This window comes from Garra rufa, chromosome 7 (assembly GCF_049309525.1).
Source record: "Garra rufa chromosome 7, GarRuf1.0, whole genome shotgun sequence".
In the NCBI taxonomy this organism is placed as follows: Eukaryota; Metazoa; Chordata; class Actinopteri; order Cypriniformes; family Cyprinidae; genus Garra; species Garra rufa.
Genome location: NC_133367.1, coordinates 29,616,386 through 29,638,270, shown reverse-complemented (window position 1 = coordinate 29,638,270; position 21,885 = coordinate 29,616,386). Strand labels below are relative to the sequence as shown.

The 21,885-nt window shown below is 36.7% G+C and overlaps 1 protein-coding gene across 1 annotated transcript; it reads left to right on the top strand.

The window, feature by feature from the left end:
• Window positions 1-1,271: 1,271 nt before the first annotated feature.
• On the top strand, window positions 1,272-20,692 carry LOC141337840 (unconventional myosin-Va). The gene is made up of 35 exons (XM_073843421.1): window positions 1,272-1,398; window positions 2,445-2,555; window positions 3,147-3,315; window positions 3,565-3,709; window positions 3,997-4,153; window positions 4,234-4,377; window positions 4,476-4,557; window positions 4,646-4,753; window positions 4,833-4,945; window positions 5,291-5,559; window positions 5,641-5,722; window positions 6,832-6,972; window positions 7,265-7,390; window positions 7,482-7,565; window positions 7,641-7,772; window positions 7,880-7,977; window positions 8,054-8,140; window positions 8,225-8,545; window positions 8,649-8,805; window positions 9,496-9,735; window positions 11,453-11,662; window positions 11,797-11,890; window positions 13,827-13,981; window positions 14,063-14,230; window positions 14,320-14,420; window positions 14,510-14,627; window positions 14,715-14,823; window positions 16,696-16,818; window positions 16,902-17,053; window positions 17,340-17,429; window positions 17,511-17,646; window positions 18,498-18,795; window positions 18,871-19,045; window positions 20,175-20,255; window positions 20,354-20,692. Exons 1-35 carry the CDS (start codon window positions 1,372-1,374, stop codon window positions 20,513-20,515), a joined length of 4,965 nt encoding a protein of 1,654 aa, XP_073699522.1. The 5' UTR covers window positions 1,272-1,371; the 3' UTR covers window positions 20,516-20,692.
• The last annotated feature ends 1,193 nt before the right edge of the window (window positions 20,693-21,885 follow it).

Here is a 21,885-nt window from a genome sequence, read left to right as displayed (position 1 = left end):
GCTGTTTCATAGTCATCTGATGTCTTTTTAAAACTCTGTCTATGGTGGAAATGCTGACAGAATTTATATTTGCAAAGATATTATTGTCATTTATGATTGCACTTTGGATCTCTCTTAGCCTGATGGAATTGTTGGCTATGACCATGTTGCAAATTTCTTGTTCTTGCAGTTGGTTAAATACTGCTGCTGTTCCACCAGCGCGAGGTTGTCGTGCAGTTCTATAGAATAAACAAATAGACTTGCATTTACCTTTACAATATTGTTGTTTATACTGTAAAATACTTTACATACTGTAAAACAAAAAAAATACATATTTACCTGTTTTCCCTACGAAAGGTTTGCACAATTGATGACACTGTGGACCTGTTTACATTAGGCTGTACTCTTCGACCAGCCTCTTCCATTGTAAAACCATGATTTATGACATGATCCACAAGTGTGGCTCTGATTTCATCAGAGACTCTGACTCTTCTATTTCCACCTCTTCCTCGATTATTTCTTCCTCTACCACCACCACCACCACGTATTCTTACACGCCTTCCAATTGCTCTTCCACGAGTATGTTGCTGCAGTTCAGGGTTGTGAACGTCCTCCATTCTCAAAAAATTCTACAGCAGTGATTGTGCTGTGGGCAATCTACATATACATATATATATACTCCCAAAGTTGATTGGTTAAATGGTTAAATGGTTGATTCATATTAGAGGTAATTTGCAATTAGATTGCGATTGCAATTAGAGGTCATGTGCCAATTTAGCAGATATTACAAACAATGTCAATGTCAGATATATTTTAGAATATACCTTCATGTATACTAATTATGATAATTGAATAGATCGTTTTGAATGTGATGGCTTACACAATAAAAAATGTCTGAGAAGTTCTGAAGTGTTTGACAGTGTAAGTGAGAATTGAGTTATCAGTTTTGATCAACAAGCCATATACAATTATTTGTTGTCCAAACTGGAGACAGTTGTATGTACTCTTTGCACACATGTGCCAAAGCATTTGCAATTTGCTCAAATCAATAAGAAATTCCATTCTGATGTGAAAAAGAAGCGAATTGTTCAGAGATCTGAACTTAATGTTTTGGGAAATAAAAAAATCATTTGAGAACTGAGCCAAAGCAATTGAGAAAAACTGTAAGCTGCTTTGAGATTTTATGGTTCAGATCCAGAGCTGTTTCAAATGTCCCTCTCTCAGCTGGAGGATTAACTGTTAACTTACCATTACGGTTATGATGCCTGAATTTCTAACAGACCAAAGGGCACCAGGCCAGTCACTCGCTCTGAGACACAAATTAAGAGAACAGCTGAAGTTGTAGTGAGGTTTCCTTTGAGCTGTCAAAGCAGAAATTTACTTTCTGGCCCAATGGCAACCACAGAGCTCTACACAAAGGTAAGTACGTTTAGTGATTCTTAATATATATTTTTTGTAATTTCATCGGATGTCATTATAGATAGATAGATAGATAGATAGATAGATAGATAGATAGATAGATAGATGGAAAGAATGAAATAACGATAGTCAGAACGATAGTCAGAAAGATAGATGATAGATAGATAGATAGATAGATAGATAGATAGATAGATAGATAGATAGATAGATAGATAGATAGATAGATAGATAGATAGATAGATAGATAGATAGATGGAAAGAATGAAATAACGATAGTCAGAACGATAGTCAGAAAGATAGATGATAGATAGATAGATAGATAGATAGATAGATAGATAGATAGATAGATAGATAGATAGATAGATAGATAGATCTAATTTTGTTTAGTGTTGTGCATCTGCATCAGTATTATTTTCACTGTCATAGGAAGCCGGCTGGTGTTAATGTTTAATGGTGCAGTGAGTGTATTTATGCTGATGGAGGAGAAAGACTGTCACTGGGGTGGGACAGGCAGTCGCTCAGGCACATGAGTCAGTTGTGTAACATTCAAAATATTGAATCAATTTCCTTGGTATCCATATCTTGAGACATAATCAAGCCTGTAGACTGCGATGGCCAGTTTTGCTGCTTTAAGACCCTTAAAAATAAGGTTCTTCATTGGCATCGATGGTTTCAATGAAGAACCTTGAATGCAGAAAAGGTTCTTTATAGTCTGGTGGTATACTATGGTTCTTTTAGGTTCACTGAAAGGTTCTCTGGGGAACCAAAAATGGTTCTACTAAGGCATCACTGCAAAAACACCTTTTTGGAACCTTTTTAAAGAGTGTATTTACTTTCCAGTAGACCTGAAGATCTTGAATGGCTAGTTCAAGTTCAGAAAGCACAATGAACCAATTCACTCCTGAACTGTTTTTGAAATCCACTTGAATGATTAAGAGTTTGGGTAATCTTAATTAAAACTGCTGCGAGAGATCAGGATCAAAAACTGCCACATGTTGTTGATTATGATCGGTATGAATATAGTTGCTGTTTCTGTTGTCTCTTAGGGAGCATGTGTGTGGGTGCCAGACCCAGAAGCTGTGTGGGTGTCTGCCCAGCTGCTTCAAGACTACCGTGCTGGAGACCAGCACATACTGATCCAGCTCACTGATGGCAGAGTATGATATCTACACACATATGATTCTGATATGAAACCATGAGCTTTTCAGAATGAACCTGTTGCACTAATCAAAATGTGTTTAAAAACCTTTCATTTTCAACAGTAAAACCGTTAATCTAAGACAAAATGCCTCTTATTTATATGTGACCCTGGAGCACAAAACCAGTCTAAAGTAGCATGGGTATATTTGTAGCAATAGCCAGAAATACATTGTATGGGTCAAAATCACCGATTTTTCTTTTATGTCAAAAATCATTAGGTTATTAAGATCATGTTCCAAAATATTTAGTAAATTTCCTACCATGAAAATATCAAAACTTAATTCTTGATTAGTAATCGGCATTGCTAAGAACTTAATTTGGACAACTTTAAAGATGATTTTCTCATGATTTAGTTCTTTTTTTGCACCCTCAGATTCCAGATTTTCAAATCATATCTCAACCAAATATTGTCCTATTCTAAAGCTTTTTTATTCAGCTTTCAGATGATGTATAAATCTCAATTAAAAAAAAGGGTTCTTATGACTAGTTTTGTGCTGCAGGGGCACATATAGTTACAAGCTAATGCTATTTTATTAATTCTAAATAAGGATATGGAGTATCCGGTGTTGCCTCCGGCGGGTCTTCCTCCATTAGGTAACCCTGATATTTTGGAGGGAGAGAATGACCTCACGGCTCTAACCTTCCTCCATGAGCCAGCTGTACTTCACAACTTGCGCGTGCGCTTTCTTGACTACAGTAGCATTTATACATACTGCGGTGAGTTCTGTTCAACTGAAAACAGTGGCAGGTTTTTACAGCCATTGCTCAATAACTTCTATTTTATTGGGTGTAAAGTTCAAAATGCTCAAAATTCAAATAACATTACTCATTGTTATATAGGCTACTGTAAAGAACTTTCACCAAGCGCTGGGTTTTATGGCCTTGCATATTTTAAAGCTGATTAATTTCATTTGAAATTTCAGAGGTGCGTTAATCTCATTTAGACAAGTTTCTCATGTTTAATAGGGATTGTGTTGGTGGCGTTAAACCCATATGAACAGTTGCCCATCTATGGAGAAGAGGTGATTGACGCTTACAGTGGCCAAGACATGGCTGATATGGAGCCACACATCTTTTCTGTTGCAGAAGAGGCATACCGAACTATGATCAGGTCTAGATCAGTTCACTTACAAAATAGTATTGTGTTTTTGGACATGGACAATGGTAATACCATGGTTCAGAGGTGTCCAAACTCGGTCCTGGAGTGTCACTGTCCTGCAGTTTAGCTCTAACTTGCCTCAACACGCCTGCTTGGATGTTTCTAGCATGCCTAGTAAGACCTTGATTAGCTGGTTCAGGTGTGTTTGATTGGGGTTGGAGCTAAACTCTGTGGGACAGTTGGCCTCCAGGAGCAGAATTGGTCACCCCTGGTTTTATTAATCCTATTTATATGCGCAGAGAGGAGAAAAATCAATCCATCATAATCAGTGGAGAATCAGGCTCAGGTAAAACTGTATCTGCTAAGTTCACCATGCGTTACTTTGCTGTCGTGGGTGGTGCGGCCCAGCAGACCAGTGTGGAGGAGAAAGTTCTAGCATCCAATCCTATTATGGAGGTACTAAAACTTGATTTCTGACCTTTTTGGTGAAGTAGGAGGAGGTTGTTTATAACATATGGTCATTTTAACTCTTGCAGGCGATTGGTAATGCAAAAACAACCAGAAACGATAACAGCAGCCGTTTTGGAAAGTATATCGAGATAGGATTTGGACGTAAAGGGGATATAATTGGGGCAAACATGAGGACCTACTTGTTGGAGAAATCGAGAGTTGTTTTTCAGGTGCTTGTTCGATTATATAGCATTTATATTATCTCATCACTCATCAAGTTCTCAAGTTCTGTTATTGAGATGAATTTTGTTTCATAACACATAAACAGGCAGCCCAAGAGAGAAACTACCACATCTTCTACCAGCTTTGTGCTTCCAGGGATTTGCCTGAGTTGAGGACACTCAAACTTGGTAAAGTCTAAACCAATGTCCTGAAAACATGTTTATTTATGTTGGACATTTTTGTTCAGTTACACCATGCGTTACTGCATCTCTCTAGATTCTGCAGAGAACTTTCATTACACCAACCAAGGACAAGATGTGCACATTTCTGGCACAGATGATGTGGTTGAGCTAGAGCGAGCAAGAAACGCCTTTACTATTCTTGGTAAGCTGAAAACCATTTATATATTCCTCCAAAACAACATAATGCACCTTTTCACAAAATCTGTGGTTCACTCCTGCAGGAGTGCAACCTGACCAGCAGATGGAGATATTTCGTATACTGGCAGCTATTCTTCATCTGGGGAATGTCAACATTCAAGCCAGCGGTCGTGGTGGGGACCGCAGCTACATTGATGTACAAGCACCATTTCCTATTATTGTGCACATTTCTGAGTCAGATTTAATGTCTGTATAGATCAGAGGTAGGCAAATTTGGTCTTAGAGAGTTGCTGTCCTGCAGAGTTTAGCTCCAACCCTAATAAAACACTCTTGAACAAGCTAATCAAGGTCTTCAGGATTACTAGGGCTATAGACAGGTGAGATTCTTTTTCAGAGTTGGAGTTAAACTGTGCAGGACATCAGCACTCCAGGACCAATGTTGCCTATCCCAGGTATAGATAAAGAACAGCACCAGTGCTGCTAATTTGTTAACAAGTAGCATGTGTTAATACGACAAATTTCTTATTCATCATACTGGCAGGCCAAGGACCATTCTTTGGCCATCTTTGCCAAGCTTTTAGGGGTGGAAGGTGCTCAGATGGCTCAGTGGCTATGCCACAGGCGACTGGCAGTGGGTGGGGAAATGCTTGTGAAGCCCATGACAGGCCAGCAGGCTAATGAAGCAAGGGATGCTTTAGCTAAGCATGTGTACGAGCAACTGTTCACATGGACGGTGCAGAGGCTCAACACATCCTTAAGAGCACACCGGGAGCAGCCCAAATCTTTCACAGGAGTTCTTGATATCTATGGGTAAGAGTTATTTTTGTCAAAATTCTAGCAAGAATGCACATGTAGGATTGTTTTGTCAATCTTTTCTTTGATCATTTGCAGGTTTGAGACTTTTGACAGGAATAGTTTCGAGCAATTCTGTATTAACTATGCAAACGAGAAACTCCAACAGCAATTTAACAGGGTAAGTTTCCAGATATTGGGACTTGGTGGACCTGACATCATCTGTCTAGTAAAGAGCGTCTTAGTCCTGGAAGGGTTGCTCCATCCTAGTGGGCTGACCATACGTCCTCTTTTTCCTGGACATGTCCAGTTTGAAATTGACATTCTAACTCATTCTTGAACACTGCAATTGGTTGGTTATTGTTTCACAAGTTCGCCTGACGATCCAGTCCTGATGGTTAATGGTAAATTAACTTGCCTTGGTGTCCTCAATAGATCCCCCCCCCCCCACCTTGCGGTACTACCTAGAGCAGGGATGGCCAAACTTGGTCCTAGTGGGCAGAGTTTACCTCCAACCCCAATTATATACACCTAAAGCAGCTAATCAAGCTCTTACTAGACATGCTAGAAACTTCCCGGCAGGGGTGTTGAGGCAAGTTGAAGCTACACTCTGCAGGACACCGGTCCTCCACCGCTGAGTTTTTGCACACCTGACCTAAAGGGAGAATAAAAGAAATAGAGGAGGAGCAGGGGAGGTAGAATATTGTCTGAGGAATTGACTCTGGGACGGTGCAATGAGTGCTGCTTATATAGTGTCGTATTAATGATTGACAGGACTGAATAATTAGGCTCCTCCCAAACCTACATTTGGAACTTCACACAATGCCTGCATGCTGTTGGCCAAACTACTTTTTTGTCATTAGGTGTCTGAATTGAAGTGGCAAAGCTCAGACTGATGGGTGTATGACAAAGTACAGCAAGAGCGATTAAAGAGCAGAAGGCCCCTCGTGCTTTTGTGGTACTTTGATGTTATTCACTGATTGGTCTGCGCAGCACCATTTTAACTCGAACATGCCTGTTATATTTAGCTAATATGTAAACAATAGGAAAACAAAGCTAAAATCTGGACATTTGTGGCAATTTAGAAATCCTGGCCAGGACATTTCCAGGAAAAAGAGGATTATGATGACCCTGCACTTTGGTGTACATTGTACAATATCCTATTCTTGGTTACTTTGAGTTTTTCAGTACTTCACATGTCATTCGCTGACTTGTTGATCCAAATTTGTTCAATTGGTTGTGTTTTAAGTACGTGGTATGTGTTTTTTTTTTTTTTTTTGTCCTCATCAGCACGTGTTTCAGCTGGAGCAGGAGGAGTACCTGCGAGAGGAACTTCCCTGGAACCGTATTGAGTTCAGTGATAACCAGCCATGCATTGCACTCATCGAAGGCCAGTTGGGCCTACTTGATCTTCTGGATGAAGAATGTAGAGTGAGGAAACTACATGTTGTAATCCAAGATGTAATCCAGTGAACGTCAGTCCTGGAGTGCTGATGGATTTAAACTTCTGCAGAGTTTAAATCTAACCCTAATCAAACACACCTGAACCAGCTAATCTTGGTCTTCAGAATTACTAGGGCTACAGGAAAATCTGTTTTTTTTTTTTTGGGTTAGAGCTAAACTCTACAGGGCATTGACACTCCAGAACCGATGTTGCCTATCACTGATCTAGTCCCTCTTATCATGTTATTAAGGTAAACAGCTCAATATCGCTCTGTTCTAGATGCCTAAAGGCTCGGATGAGAACTGGGCCCGGAAGCTTTACGACCATCACCTGAATCAGAGCCCTCACTTCCGTAAACCACGCATGTCCAACTCTGCCTTCATCATTGTGCATTTTGTTGATATGGTCAGAAAACATCTACTGAGAATAGTTCACCAGTTGATGGCACCAAACTTTTCAATGTTTGTGATATTATTGCTGTCTTTTTTTGCATTAGGTCCAGTACGAGTGTGATGGCTTTTTAGACAAGAATCGCGACACTGTATTTGAGGAGCCCATCAACATACTGAGAGCTAGTCAGGTATTGTTTGAATAGATCAATTCTTGCCTGTTGAAAAATTTTGTTTTGTACTCTGACTTTTCACAACTGTCTTAGTCAGAACTAGTTGCTGAGTTGTTTCAGAAGGATTCAGGAGGGGGATCCCTCCCCAACTCCTCTCTTGCAAACGGGAGCATACGTTCAGGGAAGAGAGCTCACCGAGAGCACAAATTAACTGTGGGCTTTCAGGTGAGCAGTTCCACCTCGTTCCTGTCTGAAGAAAACTCTAGTCCATCGAAAGACCTCATAACGTCTTTACCTTTTTTTTTTTACACATTCTGTCTTTGTGTGATTAGTTTCGGCAATCCCTGCAACATTTGATGGACACCTTGAACAGCACCGCCCCGCATTATGTCCGCTGCATCAAGTCCAATGACCTCAAACAGCCCTTTCTGTAAGAGAATAAGTAAGATATCCAATGTGTTCACGTCTGTTTGAGTTTGAATAACCTTTTCTCATCTCCAAATCAGTTTTGATCCCAAGCGAGCAGTGCAGCAATTGCGAGCATGTGGAGTCTTGGAGACTATCCGAATCAGTGCCGCAGGCTACCCCTCCAGGCAAGTTCTCTTCTGTAGGTCTTTCAATTCAGTTCCATTCTCCACCCCTGGCTTCTTTATATTATTCTATACTCTATGCTCCAGGTGGACGTACGAGGAATTCTATACTCGTTATCGAGTGCTACTCTGTGGTTCTGATTCTAAGGATGATGTGCGCCGTTCTTGCCAGAATGCCCTTCCAGATCTCATCCCTGATCCAGAGCAGTACTGCTTTGGTAAGACCAAAGTCTTCTTCCGGGCTGGACAGGTTGCAGTAATGGAGAAGCTAAGAGGGGATCGGCTACATGCGGCAGGGGTTTTGATCCAAAGCTGGGTGAGAGGATGGCTGCAGCGTAAGCGTTATCAGCGGCTACGTTGGGCTACATTCATCCTGCAGCGGTACATAAGAGGAACCCTGGCTCGAAGGTGTGTGCTGTGGGCTTTTTAGGTCCTGTTCTGGGTGTGTAGTTCTTTTGTATATGTGTGACTCTAATTTGAAGTATGTGCTTCAATATTTCCTGACCATTAGGTTGGCGTGGAGCCTCCGTTATACACGTGCTGCTTTAATCATCCAGAAAACATACCGCATGCTGGCTGTGCGACAGCTTTATCTGGCCATCAGAAATGCCACCGTCAAAATCCAGGCCTTTATCAGAGGCACTCAGGCTCGTCGGATTTATAGACAGGTAAAGTGCTTTATGTGTGTCTGGGTATAGTTAAAAATACAAATAAAGTTACAGATTATTTTTCTTAGAACGTTTACACCCAAATTCTGAAATAATATCCAAAGATTTACTTTATTCAATTTCTTTTGTTTACTTTACAATCCTGACAATATTTTGCTAAAGTAAATAGGTGGTAAAGATATGTACAAGACGTATTAATTAATATATTAGCCTAATATTTCACCTACCTGACTGGAAATGATGAATGTTGACAAGATTCTTGAGCTGGAAGTCCTTCAGTTCAGTTTGGACAACCACAAACGCCTTTTGTTCCTCAGACAGTTTTTTGCACTCATCTCCTTGATTTGTTAGAACTTTTCGCAGTCTGTAGTACTCAATGTTTTTTCTGCCCTGACCAATTAGTACAGCCCAAAACATGGCAAAAATTGACCATTTTCAGCAGCAATAATCAGCAAAATATGCGTGTCATGAAAACACTCTTTTTGCTACTCTTTTTGATTAATAAATCCTCTGAAATCACTTCATCTAAACAGGTATTTGTTATATCGATGACATTTTAGGTTATGGCAGTTTTACGTTACATTTAGTAAATTAGCAGCTTAGGTAATGCATATGTGTGAATGTTGTTGTCTAATGTAAACATTATTATTTTACTGTGCAATTTGTTTTCATAAATCTCTCTCTCTCTAGATGCTGACAGAGCGGGCGGTGGTGTGTTTGCAGGCGCGGGTGCGAGGATGGCTGGCCCGATGCAGTTTCAGGCGCATTAGAGCTGCAGTGGTGCTCATGCAGTGCTGCGTACGCAGGCGAGCGGCACGTAAAGAGCTGTTGCTCCTGCGTGCTGAGGCTCGATCAGTGGAGAAATACAGAGAACTGAATAAAGGCATGGAAGTCAAACTCATGCAGCTGCAGCTCCGAGCTGACCAGCAGGTAAGACTGTAGAAGAAAGCATCGGTGTGTAATCCCCTGTGAAAATGAGACATGGCTTTACTGTAATAAAAGTGTAGTAACCATGATTTTTTTTTTTTGGCTTACTAACTACCATTTGTAAACTATGGTTACTACCATGGTTAAACTATGGTTAGTGTAGCAAAAGCATGGTTAAATTGTGGTTACCATTGTTTAACTATGGTAATAATTTTAAAACCAAAAGGATGAAGGGATATTTCACCCAAAATTAAAATTCTGTTATTAATTACTCATGTTGTTCCAAACATAGGACCTTTGTTCATCTTTGGAACACAAATTAAGATATTTTTGATGAAATCCAAGGGCTTTCTGACCCTGCATACCCAGCAAACACAGAACGTTCCCCTAATGTTAGTATTTAGTTCCTGTTTGGGATAGTTCTTTTTTGGTTATATTTTTTTTGTAACCATAAATTAACATACCCTCAAAATAACTTACAGGGAACATTCCCTAAAGGTTATTTTTAGGTTATTATTTTGCAACCATAAAATCACATTCCCAGAATGTTGCAGTGTGTTTGTTTTTAAAATAACCTAATAATAACTGTTAGGGAAAATTCTCTGTAAATTATTTTTAGGTTATTTTAAAAACAACCACACTGCAATGTTCTGGGAATGTTCTACAAACCAAAAACTAGCATTCTGGGAACGTTAAGAAAACTTTCCTGGCTAACCAAAAACAAACCATAAAAAATAACATTCTGGGAATGTTAGAATAACATTTTAAAAACAATTTTCTGGGAACCAAAAACTAACATTCCGGGAACCAAAAATTAATGTCCTACAAACCAAAAACTAGCATTCTGGGAATGTTAAAAAAACTTTCCTGGGTAACCAAAAACAAACCATAAAAAATAATGTTCTGGGAACCAAAGATTAATGTTCTGGGAATGTTCTACAAACCAAAAACTAACGTTCTGGGTATGTTAAGAAAACTCTCCTGGGTAACCAAAAACAAACCATAAAAAATAATATATAATAATAATATATATATATTTTTTAACTAAAAAGTAACTTTCTAGAAAAAAAAAAACTATTAAACTTGTGGGAACATTCTACAAACAAAAAACTGTGTTCTGGGAACATTAAGAAAACTTTCCAGGCTAACCAAAAACAAACTATAAAAAATAGTGTTCTGGGAACCAAAAACAAAACAAACCATAAAAAATAACGTTCTGGGAACGTTAGATTAATGTCCTAGGAATGTTCCACAAAACAAAAAACAAAGGTTCTGGAAACATTAACACAACTTTCCTGGCTAACCAAAAACAAACTATAAAAAAGAACTAACATTCTACAAACAAAAAATTGCATTCTGTGAACGTTAAGAAAACATTTTTGGGTACCCAAAAACAAACCATAAATAATGTTCTGGGAACCAAAAATTGTTAGCTGGGTAGACAGCAATGCAACTGACACTTTCAGAAAGGTAGTAAGGACATTGTTAAAATAGTGGCATCAGTAGTTCAACTGTAATGTTATAAGGCTATGAGAATACTTGTAGTGCACAAAGAAAACAAAAATAACAACTTTAATCAATAATTTCTTCTCTTCCATGTCAGTCTTTTAAAACAAATACACTTTTTTTCCTTCGGTAACTGCTTGTCATGATGTGAGTAATATTCAAATTGTTAAATAGTGTTGTATACCGTGAATCTTGTGTGTTTTTCTTCTCTCAGGCGAGAGAGAGTGCATCTCTGAGGGAGACTCTTCAGACTGAGCGAGAAGCTCACAGCTGTGAGCTGGAACAGCTGCAGTCCAACCTCCTTAAACTCCAGATCCAGCTGCAGGAGAGCGCCAACACTGCTCCTTCACTCACAGACAAACAAGAGGAGGACATAAGGAGAGCTGAGGAGAAAGCCGCCCAAGAGATTCTCCATCTTACACAGGTGAACCACATATGTCACATATTATATATTAACATCAACCACTTCAGTTTCCCTAAACAACTTTCTTTTCTTGTTAGGCAGCTGGTTCTATTGACATTCAGCAGTTTTGTTTGTTTACTTCCTGTTTACTCTAGGAAATCCAAGCTCTCCGAGTTGAGAGGGATTCTTTGGAGAAAGAGAGGGATGATCTGGCCATTCGTTTACAGGATCAGGAAAAATCTCTGGAGGGTGAGTCATGTCTCTGCCACAACGTCATTTTCACCATCTCAGTTCATGGCGTTTAAGTGCCACGTTAAAAAATCTAAAATCTAAAATGATGAGAATAAAGTCGAAATATTTAGAGAATAAAGTTGAAATATTCCAAGAATAAAGTCGAAATGTTTTGAGAATAAAGTCAAAATGTTTCGACAATAAAGTAGAAATTACAAGAATAAAGTCGAAATGTTTTGAGAATAAAGTCGAAATATTTAGAGAATAAAGTTGAAATATTCCAAGAATAAAGTCGAAATGTTTTGAGAATAAAGTCAAAATGTTTCGACAATAAAGTAGAAATTACAAGAATAAAGTCGAAATGTTTTGAGAATAAAGTCGAAATATTTAGAGAATAAAGTTGAAATATTCCAAGAATAAAGTCGAAATTTTTTGAGAATAAAGTCTAAATTCTGAGAATAAAGTCAAAATGTTTCGACAATAAAGTCAAAATGTTTCGACAATAAAGTCAAAATGTTTCGACAATAAAGTCAAAATGTTTCGACAAAAAAGTCAAAATGTTTCGACAATAAAGTAGAAATTACAAGAATAAAGTCGAAATGTTTTGAGAATAAAGTCGAAATGTTTTGAGGATAAAGTCGAAATTCGAAGATAAAGTTGAAATTACAAGAATAAAGTTTCAATATTTTGAAAATAAAGTCAAAATCACGAGAATAAAGTCTAAATGTTTCAAGAATAAAGGTGAAATGTTTCAAGAATAAAGTAAAAATTACAAGAATAAAGTCGAAATTCAAAGAATAAAGTCAAAATGTTTTGTCAATAAAGTTGAAATTACGAGAATAATGTTTAAATATTTCAAGAATAAAGTCAAAATTACAAGAATAAAGTCTAAATGTTTCAAGAATAAAGTTGAAATATATCAAGAAATTCCAAGAATAAAGTCAAAATTCAAAGAATAAAGCCAGAATGTTTCGCGAATAAAGGCAAAACGTTTAGAGAATAAACTCGAAATTACGAGGATAAAGTCAAAATTGAGGATAAAGTCTAAATTATGAGATAAAGTCTAAATTATGAGATAAAGTCTAAATTACGAGGATAAAGTCTAAATTATGAGATAAAGTCAAAATTACGAGGATAAAGTCTAAATTATGAAATAAAGTCAAAATTATGAGATAAAGTCTAAATTATGAGATAAAGTCAAAATTACGAGGATAAAGTCTAAATTATGAGATAAAGTCAAAATTACGAGGATAAAGTCTAAATTATGAAATAAAGTCAAAATTATGAGATAAAGTCTAAATTATGAGGATAAAGTCTAAATTATGAGATAAAGTCTAAATTATGAGATAAAGTCTAAATTATGAGATAAAGTCTAAATTATGAGGATAAAGTCTAAATTATGAGATAAAGTCTAAATTATGAGATAAAGTCTAAATTATGAGATAAAGTCTAAATTATAAGGATAAAGTTGAAATTTTGAGAATAAAGTCGAAATTTTGAGGATAAAGTTGAAATTATGAGAGTCAAAATTATGAGGATAAAGTTGAAATTTTGAGATAAAGTCAAAGTTATGAGGATAAAGTCAATTACAAGATTAAAGTTGAAATTATGAGGATAAAGTTGAAATATTTCAATTAATGAAGTTTATTCTCGTAATTTCGTCTTTATTGTCGAAACATTTAAACTTCATTAATCGAAATATTTCAATTTTATCCTCATAATTTCAACTTTATTCTCATAATTTTGACTTTATTCTCGTAATGTTATGACTTTATTCTTGTAATTTTTTTTTATTTTTAACATGGCTCTAAAACGCCAACATAGTTTAGTAAATTAATGAGATGGCTGACTAAGACAAATGTTAATGGATTTAAATATACACAATAAATATGATAATAGTATAAACATAGTCGAATAAACATTAATAAAAACATTGTGTGTCTGTATGCTTCAGAGAGCCGCCAGCAGACTGTGGTTCAGGCAGATGCATCAGCGCGAGCAGAGCTGGACGAGGAGAGGAGAAGATACCAGAGTTTACTAAGAGAGTTCACGAGACTAGAGCAAAGATACGACAACCTGAGAGACATGAGCTTATTTACCACCAATGAGGTACATCTGTATTGAAAATTACTCAAATAAAACCTTAAAGAAGTTTCCATATCATTGCCGTATGTGTGTGTTCCTTCGCAGCGTTCACGTGGACACAGACGAACAGATTCGACTGTATCTTTGGAGCCTCCTTCACCAGTCACCTCTCCGTTCTCCACTACGCCTGTCTTCCCTTCACCTGAGGAGGTCAGGAGGATCAGCGTGACGTCGCCCACCGACAGGAGACCCTGGAGAGATGAGCAACCTCTGGTTAGAGTTTCAGTTGAAACTAAACATGTCTCTCTCACAGTATTTAAAATATACTTTGTAATAACAAAAACAGTAATGTTTACCTGTAGAACATCCTAATGGAGGATGTGAACATTGCGAAAGGCACTGCTGAAAGTATGAAGGGGGAAGATCTCGGATACGCCTACGATGCTGTACGAGTGGCCAACAAGTCAGTTTCCTTCCCTCCCCTCACATCAGATTGATAAACTGGAAGTCATAAGTGACTTATATTATAGGTGGTATATTTTACATTTTCAGGTTCCTAGAGAGACAGCTGTTGTCTCAGAGAGCGCAGTGGGAGAAGGAGATATCAGATCTCAGGATGAAACTCCAACAGGCTCAAGATAGAAATACACCTGGAGATCCTGAGATAAATGTACCTGTTCTATCTGAACTCACTGTTTATAGTTGTTTGTACTTTGTTAATTTGACATTTTTTGCTTTGTTATGGGTGTTTATGAAGGATCTAACAGAGCAGGTGGTGGTTCGAGAACAGGAATGCGTCCGGTTGCGACAGGAACTCAAGGAACTGAAACACACTGTGAGCCTCAGGAGAATCCTCTCTTATGCAGGTCTGTGTAGGTCCATTAAGTATTTGGACGCCTATAGGCTAAACTCTTAAAAATAAAGGTGATGCCATAAAAGAAACATTTTTGGCTCCCAAAACCTTTCAGTGAACGGTTCTTATAGGAATCATTTTTAAATTTGTGTGATGATAAAGGACCTTCATGGAACCATAAAAGCCAATAAAGAACCTTTATTTTGAAGATTGTACTTTTTAAAAACTTTGGGGTTCAGCTGTTCTAATATGCTGATTTGCTGCTCAAGACATATTTCTACAGAAGCTCGTTTCTGCCACTGAATAAAAAATTTAAAAAGGTATTTGCGACTTTTTATCTCAGCATTCTGACTTTTTTCTCATAATTGTAATATAAATTGCAAGAAATAAAGTCAGAATTGTGAGATAAAAACGTGCAATTCTGAGAAACGGCTTGCAATTCTGAGAAATAACCAATTCTGAGAAAAAAAGTCACAATTCTGAGAAATAAACTTAAAATTCTGAGAAATAAACTCGCAATTCCAACAAAATAAAATTGCAATTCTGAGAAATAAACAATTCTGAGAAATGAAGTCACAATTCTATAAAAAATAAAGTAAATTCTGAGAAATAAAGTTGCAATTCTGAGAAATAGTTGCAAAAAGTCAGAATTGCGAGATATAAACTCGCAACTGCAAGTTATAGTCAGAATTGTGAGATATAAACTCGCAACTGCAAGTTATAGTCAGAATTGCGAGATATAAACTCGCAACTGCAAGTTATAGTCAGAATTGCGAGATATAAACTCGCAACTGCAAGTTATAGTCAGAATTGTGAGATATAAACTCAGTTCTTTTTTTCTCAGAATTGTGATAAACGCAATTCTGAGAAATGTGTGCAATTCTGAAAAAATAAACTCACAACTGTGAGAAATAAAGTCAGAATTGTAAGATAAAAACATGCAATTGCGTGTTATAAAGTCAGAACTACGAGATAAAAACACGTAATTCTGAGAAATAAATAATTTTGAGAAATAAAGTCACAATTCAGACAAAATAGTCAATTCTGAGAAATACAGTTGCAATTCTGAGAAATAGTCACAATTCTGACAAAATAAAGTCGCAATTCTGAGTAAAACTAAATTTTGAGAAATAAACGTACAATTGTGAGAAATAAAGTCAGAATTGTAAGATAATAACATGCAATTGCGTGTTATAAAGTCAGAACTACAAGATATAGTCCGAAATCTAACTGTTTTCACAGAATTGTGATATAAACTCGCAATTGCGAGAAAAAAATCATTCTGAGAAATAGTCACAATTCTAAGAAATAAAGTCTCAATTCTCAGAAATAAACTCGCAATTCTGACAAAATAAAGTCACAATTCTGACAAAAAGTCAATTCTGGGAAATAAAGTCAGAATTGTGACATGCAATTGTGTGTTATAAAGTTAGAACTACGAGATGTACTTTATTTCTCACAATTGCGAGTTTATATCACAATTCTGAGGAAAAAAGTTAGAATTGTGAGATAAAAACACGCAATTCTGAGAAATAAACTTGCAATTCTGACTAAATAAAGTCACAATTCTGAGAATTGAAGTCGGAATTCTGACAAAATAGTCATTTCTGAGAAATAAACCCACAATTCTGAGAAACTGAAAATTTCTTGCAAATTTGTTTGTATCTTGCAATTCTGAATTTTTCTCAAAACTGTGAGATATAAACACGCAATTACAAGGTAAAGTCCAATTTTGAGAGGAAAAAAGACTGATATGATCTCAGAATTGCAAGTTTATGTCATTGAAATCTATGACATTGTATCTTTTGTATCTTTATAAATGTCTTTACTGTCACTTTTGATTGATTTAATGTTACCTTGCTTAGTAAAAGTTTTAATTTCTCAGGTGTAGCCATTGCTGCGTCTCAGGACGCAACATCTCCTGTCCCACAGAAGAGCCAGATGCTCACCGGACTACTGGAGTGCAGGAAAAAAGATGAGAGCAAACTGATCAAACAACTCATAACAGGTCAGCAACACGCAACACTTGGAGTTTAGTATTGAGACGGTAATTCCTGAATGTTTCCTGAACTGAATGTTTGTCTGTGGCAGATGTGAGGGCAGAGGGCGTCTTGTCTTTGCCCCTTGGACTGGCAGCTCGGGTTCTGTTTCTGTGCATACGACAGGCAGACTGTAGCGGTGATCAGATGCGGGTGAAGGGGCTCTGCAGCGCTGCTGTGAGCGGTATTAAAACCGCCCTGAAGGTGAACAACTAACTTTGATTTAACTAGCGTTTATCTTTACTCTTCCAAGCTTTAAAATGGCAGTGGGTGTTGAGAATTTGAAGCCCAATAAAGTGCATCCATCCATCGTAAAAATAGCTCTACATGGCTCTGGAGGGTTAATAAAGGCCCTCTAATATGAATCGATGCATTTGTGTAAGAAAATGATCTATATTTAAAACTTTCGTTCTCTTTAAGACTGCATAAAGTCCAGGAGAAATGTTAATGTGTCTAGGAAATATGTGTTGTTGTCTGGTTCTTCTTGTAGAAACATGGCAATGATCTGGATGTGACGGCTGTGTGGCTGAAGAACGCTCACCTGCTCAAAGACCTGCTCAACCAGCACTCTTCCCGACAGGTCTAACATCTAAACTTCAACAGTTACTTTATATCTTATGCGGAAAGTACTTCAAATTGAGATATACGTCTTCTCCTGCAGGACGTGAGGGGTTCTGAGGAGCTGGTTCTTCTTGTGACGGATGTGCAGGAGTCTGTCCGGGCGCTCGGTGATCTGTGTATTCAGGCCTATCAGCAGCTGCTGTCCATCTCTGAGAGTCGCCTACAACCCATCATCGGTATGCTCAAACATATATATTTTTAGTTTAGTGACAGTTGTTCATGAGTCCCTTGTTTGTCCTGAACAGTTAAACTGCTCACTGTTCTTCAGAAAAATCCTTTACAAATTCTTTGGCTTTTCGCATCTTTGTGTATTTGAACCCTTTCCAGCAATGACTGTATGATGTTGAGATCTATCTTTTCTCACTAAGGACTAAATGACTCAATATGCAACTATTACAGAAGGTTGAAACACTCACTGATGCTTCTGAAGGAAAAAACGGTGTATTAAGAGCAAACTTTTGGAATTTAAACATTAGGGTAAATTTAACTTATTTTGTCTTCTGGGAAACATGTGAGTATCTTCTGTAGCTTCTGAAGGGCAGTACTAAATAAATGTCAAAGATGTGATATTTAGGCAAAATAAGAAAAATGTACACATCTTCATTCAGTTCAAAAGTTTTCACCCCCTGGCTCTTAATAAATAATTTTTACTTCAGGAGCATCAGCGAGCGTTTGAACCTTCTGTAATAGTTGCATATGAGTCCCTCAGTTGTCCTCAGTGTGAAAAGATGAATCTCAAAATCGTACAGTCATTGTTGAAAAGGGTTCAAATACACAAAAACCAAAGAATTTGTGGGACCTGAAGGAATTTTCGGAAGAACAGCAGGCAGCTTATCTGTTCGAGGGACTCATGAACAACTATCACTAAACCAATAAACCGTATTAAGAATAAAGTGTTTGTAAACTTTTGAACGGGGTCATTTTTTTAAAATTCGATTATTTTCTATTATCCAGGTCAGTACTAACTAAATATAATGAATGTGATAATGTAAATATAAATGCTTGTGTACCTATCTCTTAACTTTAGTCCCAGCAATGCTTGAAAGTGAGACCATTCCTGGTCTGGCTGGATCATCAGTAAAGCTGAGTTCTGGTCGTAAGCGTGCGGGATCGGACGCCCGACCTCCAGCCCCTGAGGGAGCCACAATGTCAGCTGTCCTGAGGGAACTGTCGGCACTGCACACAGCCCTGTCCCGTCAGGATCTGCCCTCTGCCCTGCAGGAACAAGCTTTCCATCAGCTCATGTACCTGCTGGCCGCCACAACCCTCAACAGCCTTCTGCTGCGCAAAGACATGTGCTGCTGGAACCGTGGCCTCCAGATCAGGTCAGAACTACTTTTGGTTACTTAAAACATCTGCTTGAGTGCAATGAAGTTAATATTTATGTCCATATATTGAAGGTATAATGTGAGTTTACTGGAGGAGTGGCTGCGCAGTCGTTCGCTGCAGAAAGGGGGCGCTGTGACCACGCTGGAGCCGCTCATACAGGCAGCACAGCTTCTTCAAATGAGCAAGAAGACTGAAGCTGATGGAGAAGCCATGGTCCAAGCCTGCAACGCACTGTCCAACCAGCAGGTTATTACAGTTACATGTCAGGCAAAACTAAATCAAATTTTGTCTTGAACATTAATTTCCCCCCCCAAAATATTTGTTGTAACTTTTCATAATTAAAATGTATTTGTTTTAGTTTTTACCTTTAAATGTTGTATTATATATATACAGCATATTATATAAATATACATGGTTGAATTCAATTATAATAAATATACATTTGTATATTAGACTAAAATTTTGTCTTGATAAATCTTAGTTTATAATATATATTATGTAAATTATAACCTTGGTTATAATATATTTATAGACATATATATAATATTATAATGTAATATAAGTGCATACACACACCTTACATAAAACTACAATATACAAACATACAAAATATTATAATATTATTTCTCTTTAATCCTAAATGAATTTATTTTAAACATATTTGTCATTTTATTTTCTGTTAACAGTCTTCATAAACTGTAGTTTATAATATGTATTATATAATTTAAAACCTTTATTATAATATACACATATAATATAATATAATATACACAACTTGCATTAAAATACAATATACAAATATAAAAATCTATATATGTAAAACATTGTTTATTCTAAATTATTTTAAATATTGATTTGTAATTTTATTTTCTGTTAACAACAAATTATATATGTATATATATGCACATATTTATTAATGTAAATACTTTATAATTCAATTATATAATACATTTAAGTGTATATACGTATAGAATTATATAACATATAAATTGTGTATATATAATTTAATATACATGAATTTCAAATCGTAAATGTTGAATGTAAATTTGTACACTAGAATTAAATTTTGTCTTTATAAACTTTATTGTATTTATACACATTAAGTATAATTACATACCAAACGTTTATAAAAATAAAGGTATACAAATATAAAAAAACTTAAATTTATATTACATATACATTCTTTATAATTTTATTTTCTGTTCTCAACAAATTATATAATATAAATTAAATTGTGTATATATTATTATATTAAATGTTAATGTGTATTATATGTGTGTATAAAAAAAATAATTTCTATATATATATAATAATAAAATATATACACTCAATGTTGGCAAGTTAATTGTAGTTGCATTGTTAATGTGTATTGCAGGTTGTGAAGATTTTAAGCCTCTATACACCTCAGAGTGACCTCGAGGAGCGAGTAACGCTCAATTTCATCCGTATAGTGCAGGTAAGGGCAAAAGCATTCCAATATGAGCTCTATAAAACAATTCTAGAGCAGGGTTTTGTCCAGCAGTGATAACACTGCTTTTCTCTGGGGTTTCCCAGGGGCTGCTGAAGGGGCGTTCTGAGGGGCAACCTCCGCAGCTTCTGATGGATGTCAGACGGGTATTCCCCGTCACGTTCCCTTATCAGCCTCCACCGCAAGTCAGCGCCGCCCAGCTCGAAATCCCAGAGTCCCTCAAGATCTCCTTCCTACGCAGAGTCTGAATGTGGGTGTTCCTTTACCTCCTGAGATGCATTTCTCGTTTGTGTTGCCATGCAGTGTCACTTTAAAATGTCATCTGAGCATTTTGCTGGCATGCTTATTTTAGGTGCATTATACATTAATTATGTTTGCTAGATAAACCCAATACATTTCTCATTACTTAAAAATAATTCAGGTTTTAAACTTAAATGTCAGAAAAAATAAAATCAGATTTTGTCTTGATGAACCTTCCACCTCCATCTAATTTGTTCAAAGTATTTTACCTTAAAGGGATAGTTCACTCAAAAATGAAAATTGTGTTATTAATTACTCACCCTCATGTCATTTCAAACCCTTGAGACTTTCGTTCATCTTTAGAACACAAATTAAGATATTTTTGATGAAATGCAAGAGCTTTCTGACCCTGCATAGACAGCAACACAACTGAAACGTTCAAGGCCCAGAAAGGTAGTAAGAACATCACTAAAATAGTTCAGTGGTTCAACCGTAATGTCATGAAGCTACGAGAATATTTTTGTGCACAAAGAAAACAAAATTAACAACTTTATTCAACAATTTCTTCTCTTCTGTGTCAGTCTTCACTGAGCGTTCGTGAACGCATGTTGAAGACTGCTACAAAAGCAGAGTTGCCAGGTTTTTACAACAAAATTTGTCTAATTGTTACTCAAAACGAACCCAAATCTAGCCCAGTCGCATTCTGGGTGGTAAAATACATGTTTTTTGGTGGGGTTCCCCTGGTTAAATTTCATTCCAGGGGCTAAATATCACATTACGGGGTTTACCTCAACTCGCTGCAACAGTGTTAATGTGCCCCAATTCTGCGGGAAAACCATGGACTTGGCAACACTGCACAGAAGAGAAGAAATCGTTGGGTGAACTATCCCTTTCTTTTTTTTCTGTAACTTAAATATATTATACACACACACATAAACACAAAAACACAATGTATGAATTGTAAAATAATTAGTGCTGTCAAAGATTAATCGCGAATAATCTTATCCAAAATAAAGTTTACGTAATAGATGGGTGAACTATCCATTTACCTTTTTTCTGTATTTGAAATAATTAAACATACACACACATACACACAAGACAGAACTTTCTGCATTTTTACATTCTGAAAAAAACTTATTCTGCACGATTTATAAGCTTGTTTCCCCATGGGGACCTCAATTTAGGTATAAACGCGTACATATACACTTAATCACGATTAAAAACGAATAACTTATTTTGCATGCGATTAATCATTTGACAGCACTAAATAATGCAATATGTTCAATAATACACAAATGTAAATAAATATTTAACTTTTAAAGTCATATTTCAGATTTTTAAAACAACAGAAACCAACAAAAAAAATCCATTACACATT

What these genes read in the sequence shown, in the direction of transcription:
- LOC141337840 (XM_073843421.1), top strand. Translation starts at nt 1,372, where the DNA reads ATGGCAACCACAGAGCTCTACACAAAG. An exon ending in AATCGAGAGTTGTTTTTCAG is followed by an intron (nt 4,378 to 4,475) that starts GTGCTTGTTCGA and finishes ACACATAAACAG; the next exon opens with GCAGCCCAAGAGAGAAACTA. An exon ending in GCTGTACGAGTGGCCAACAA is followed by an intron (nt 14,421 to 14,509) that starts GTCAGTTTCCTT and finishes TTACATTTTCAG; the next exon opens with GTTCCTAGAGAGACAGCTGT.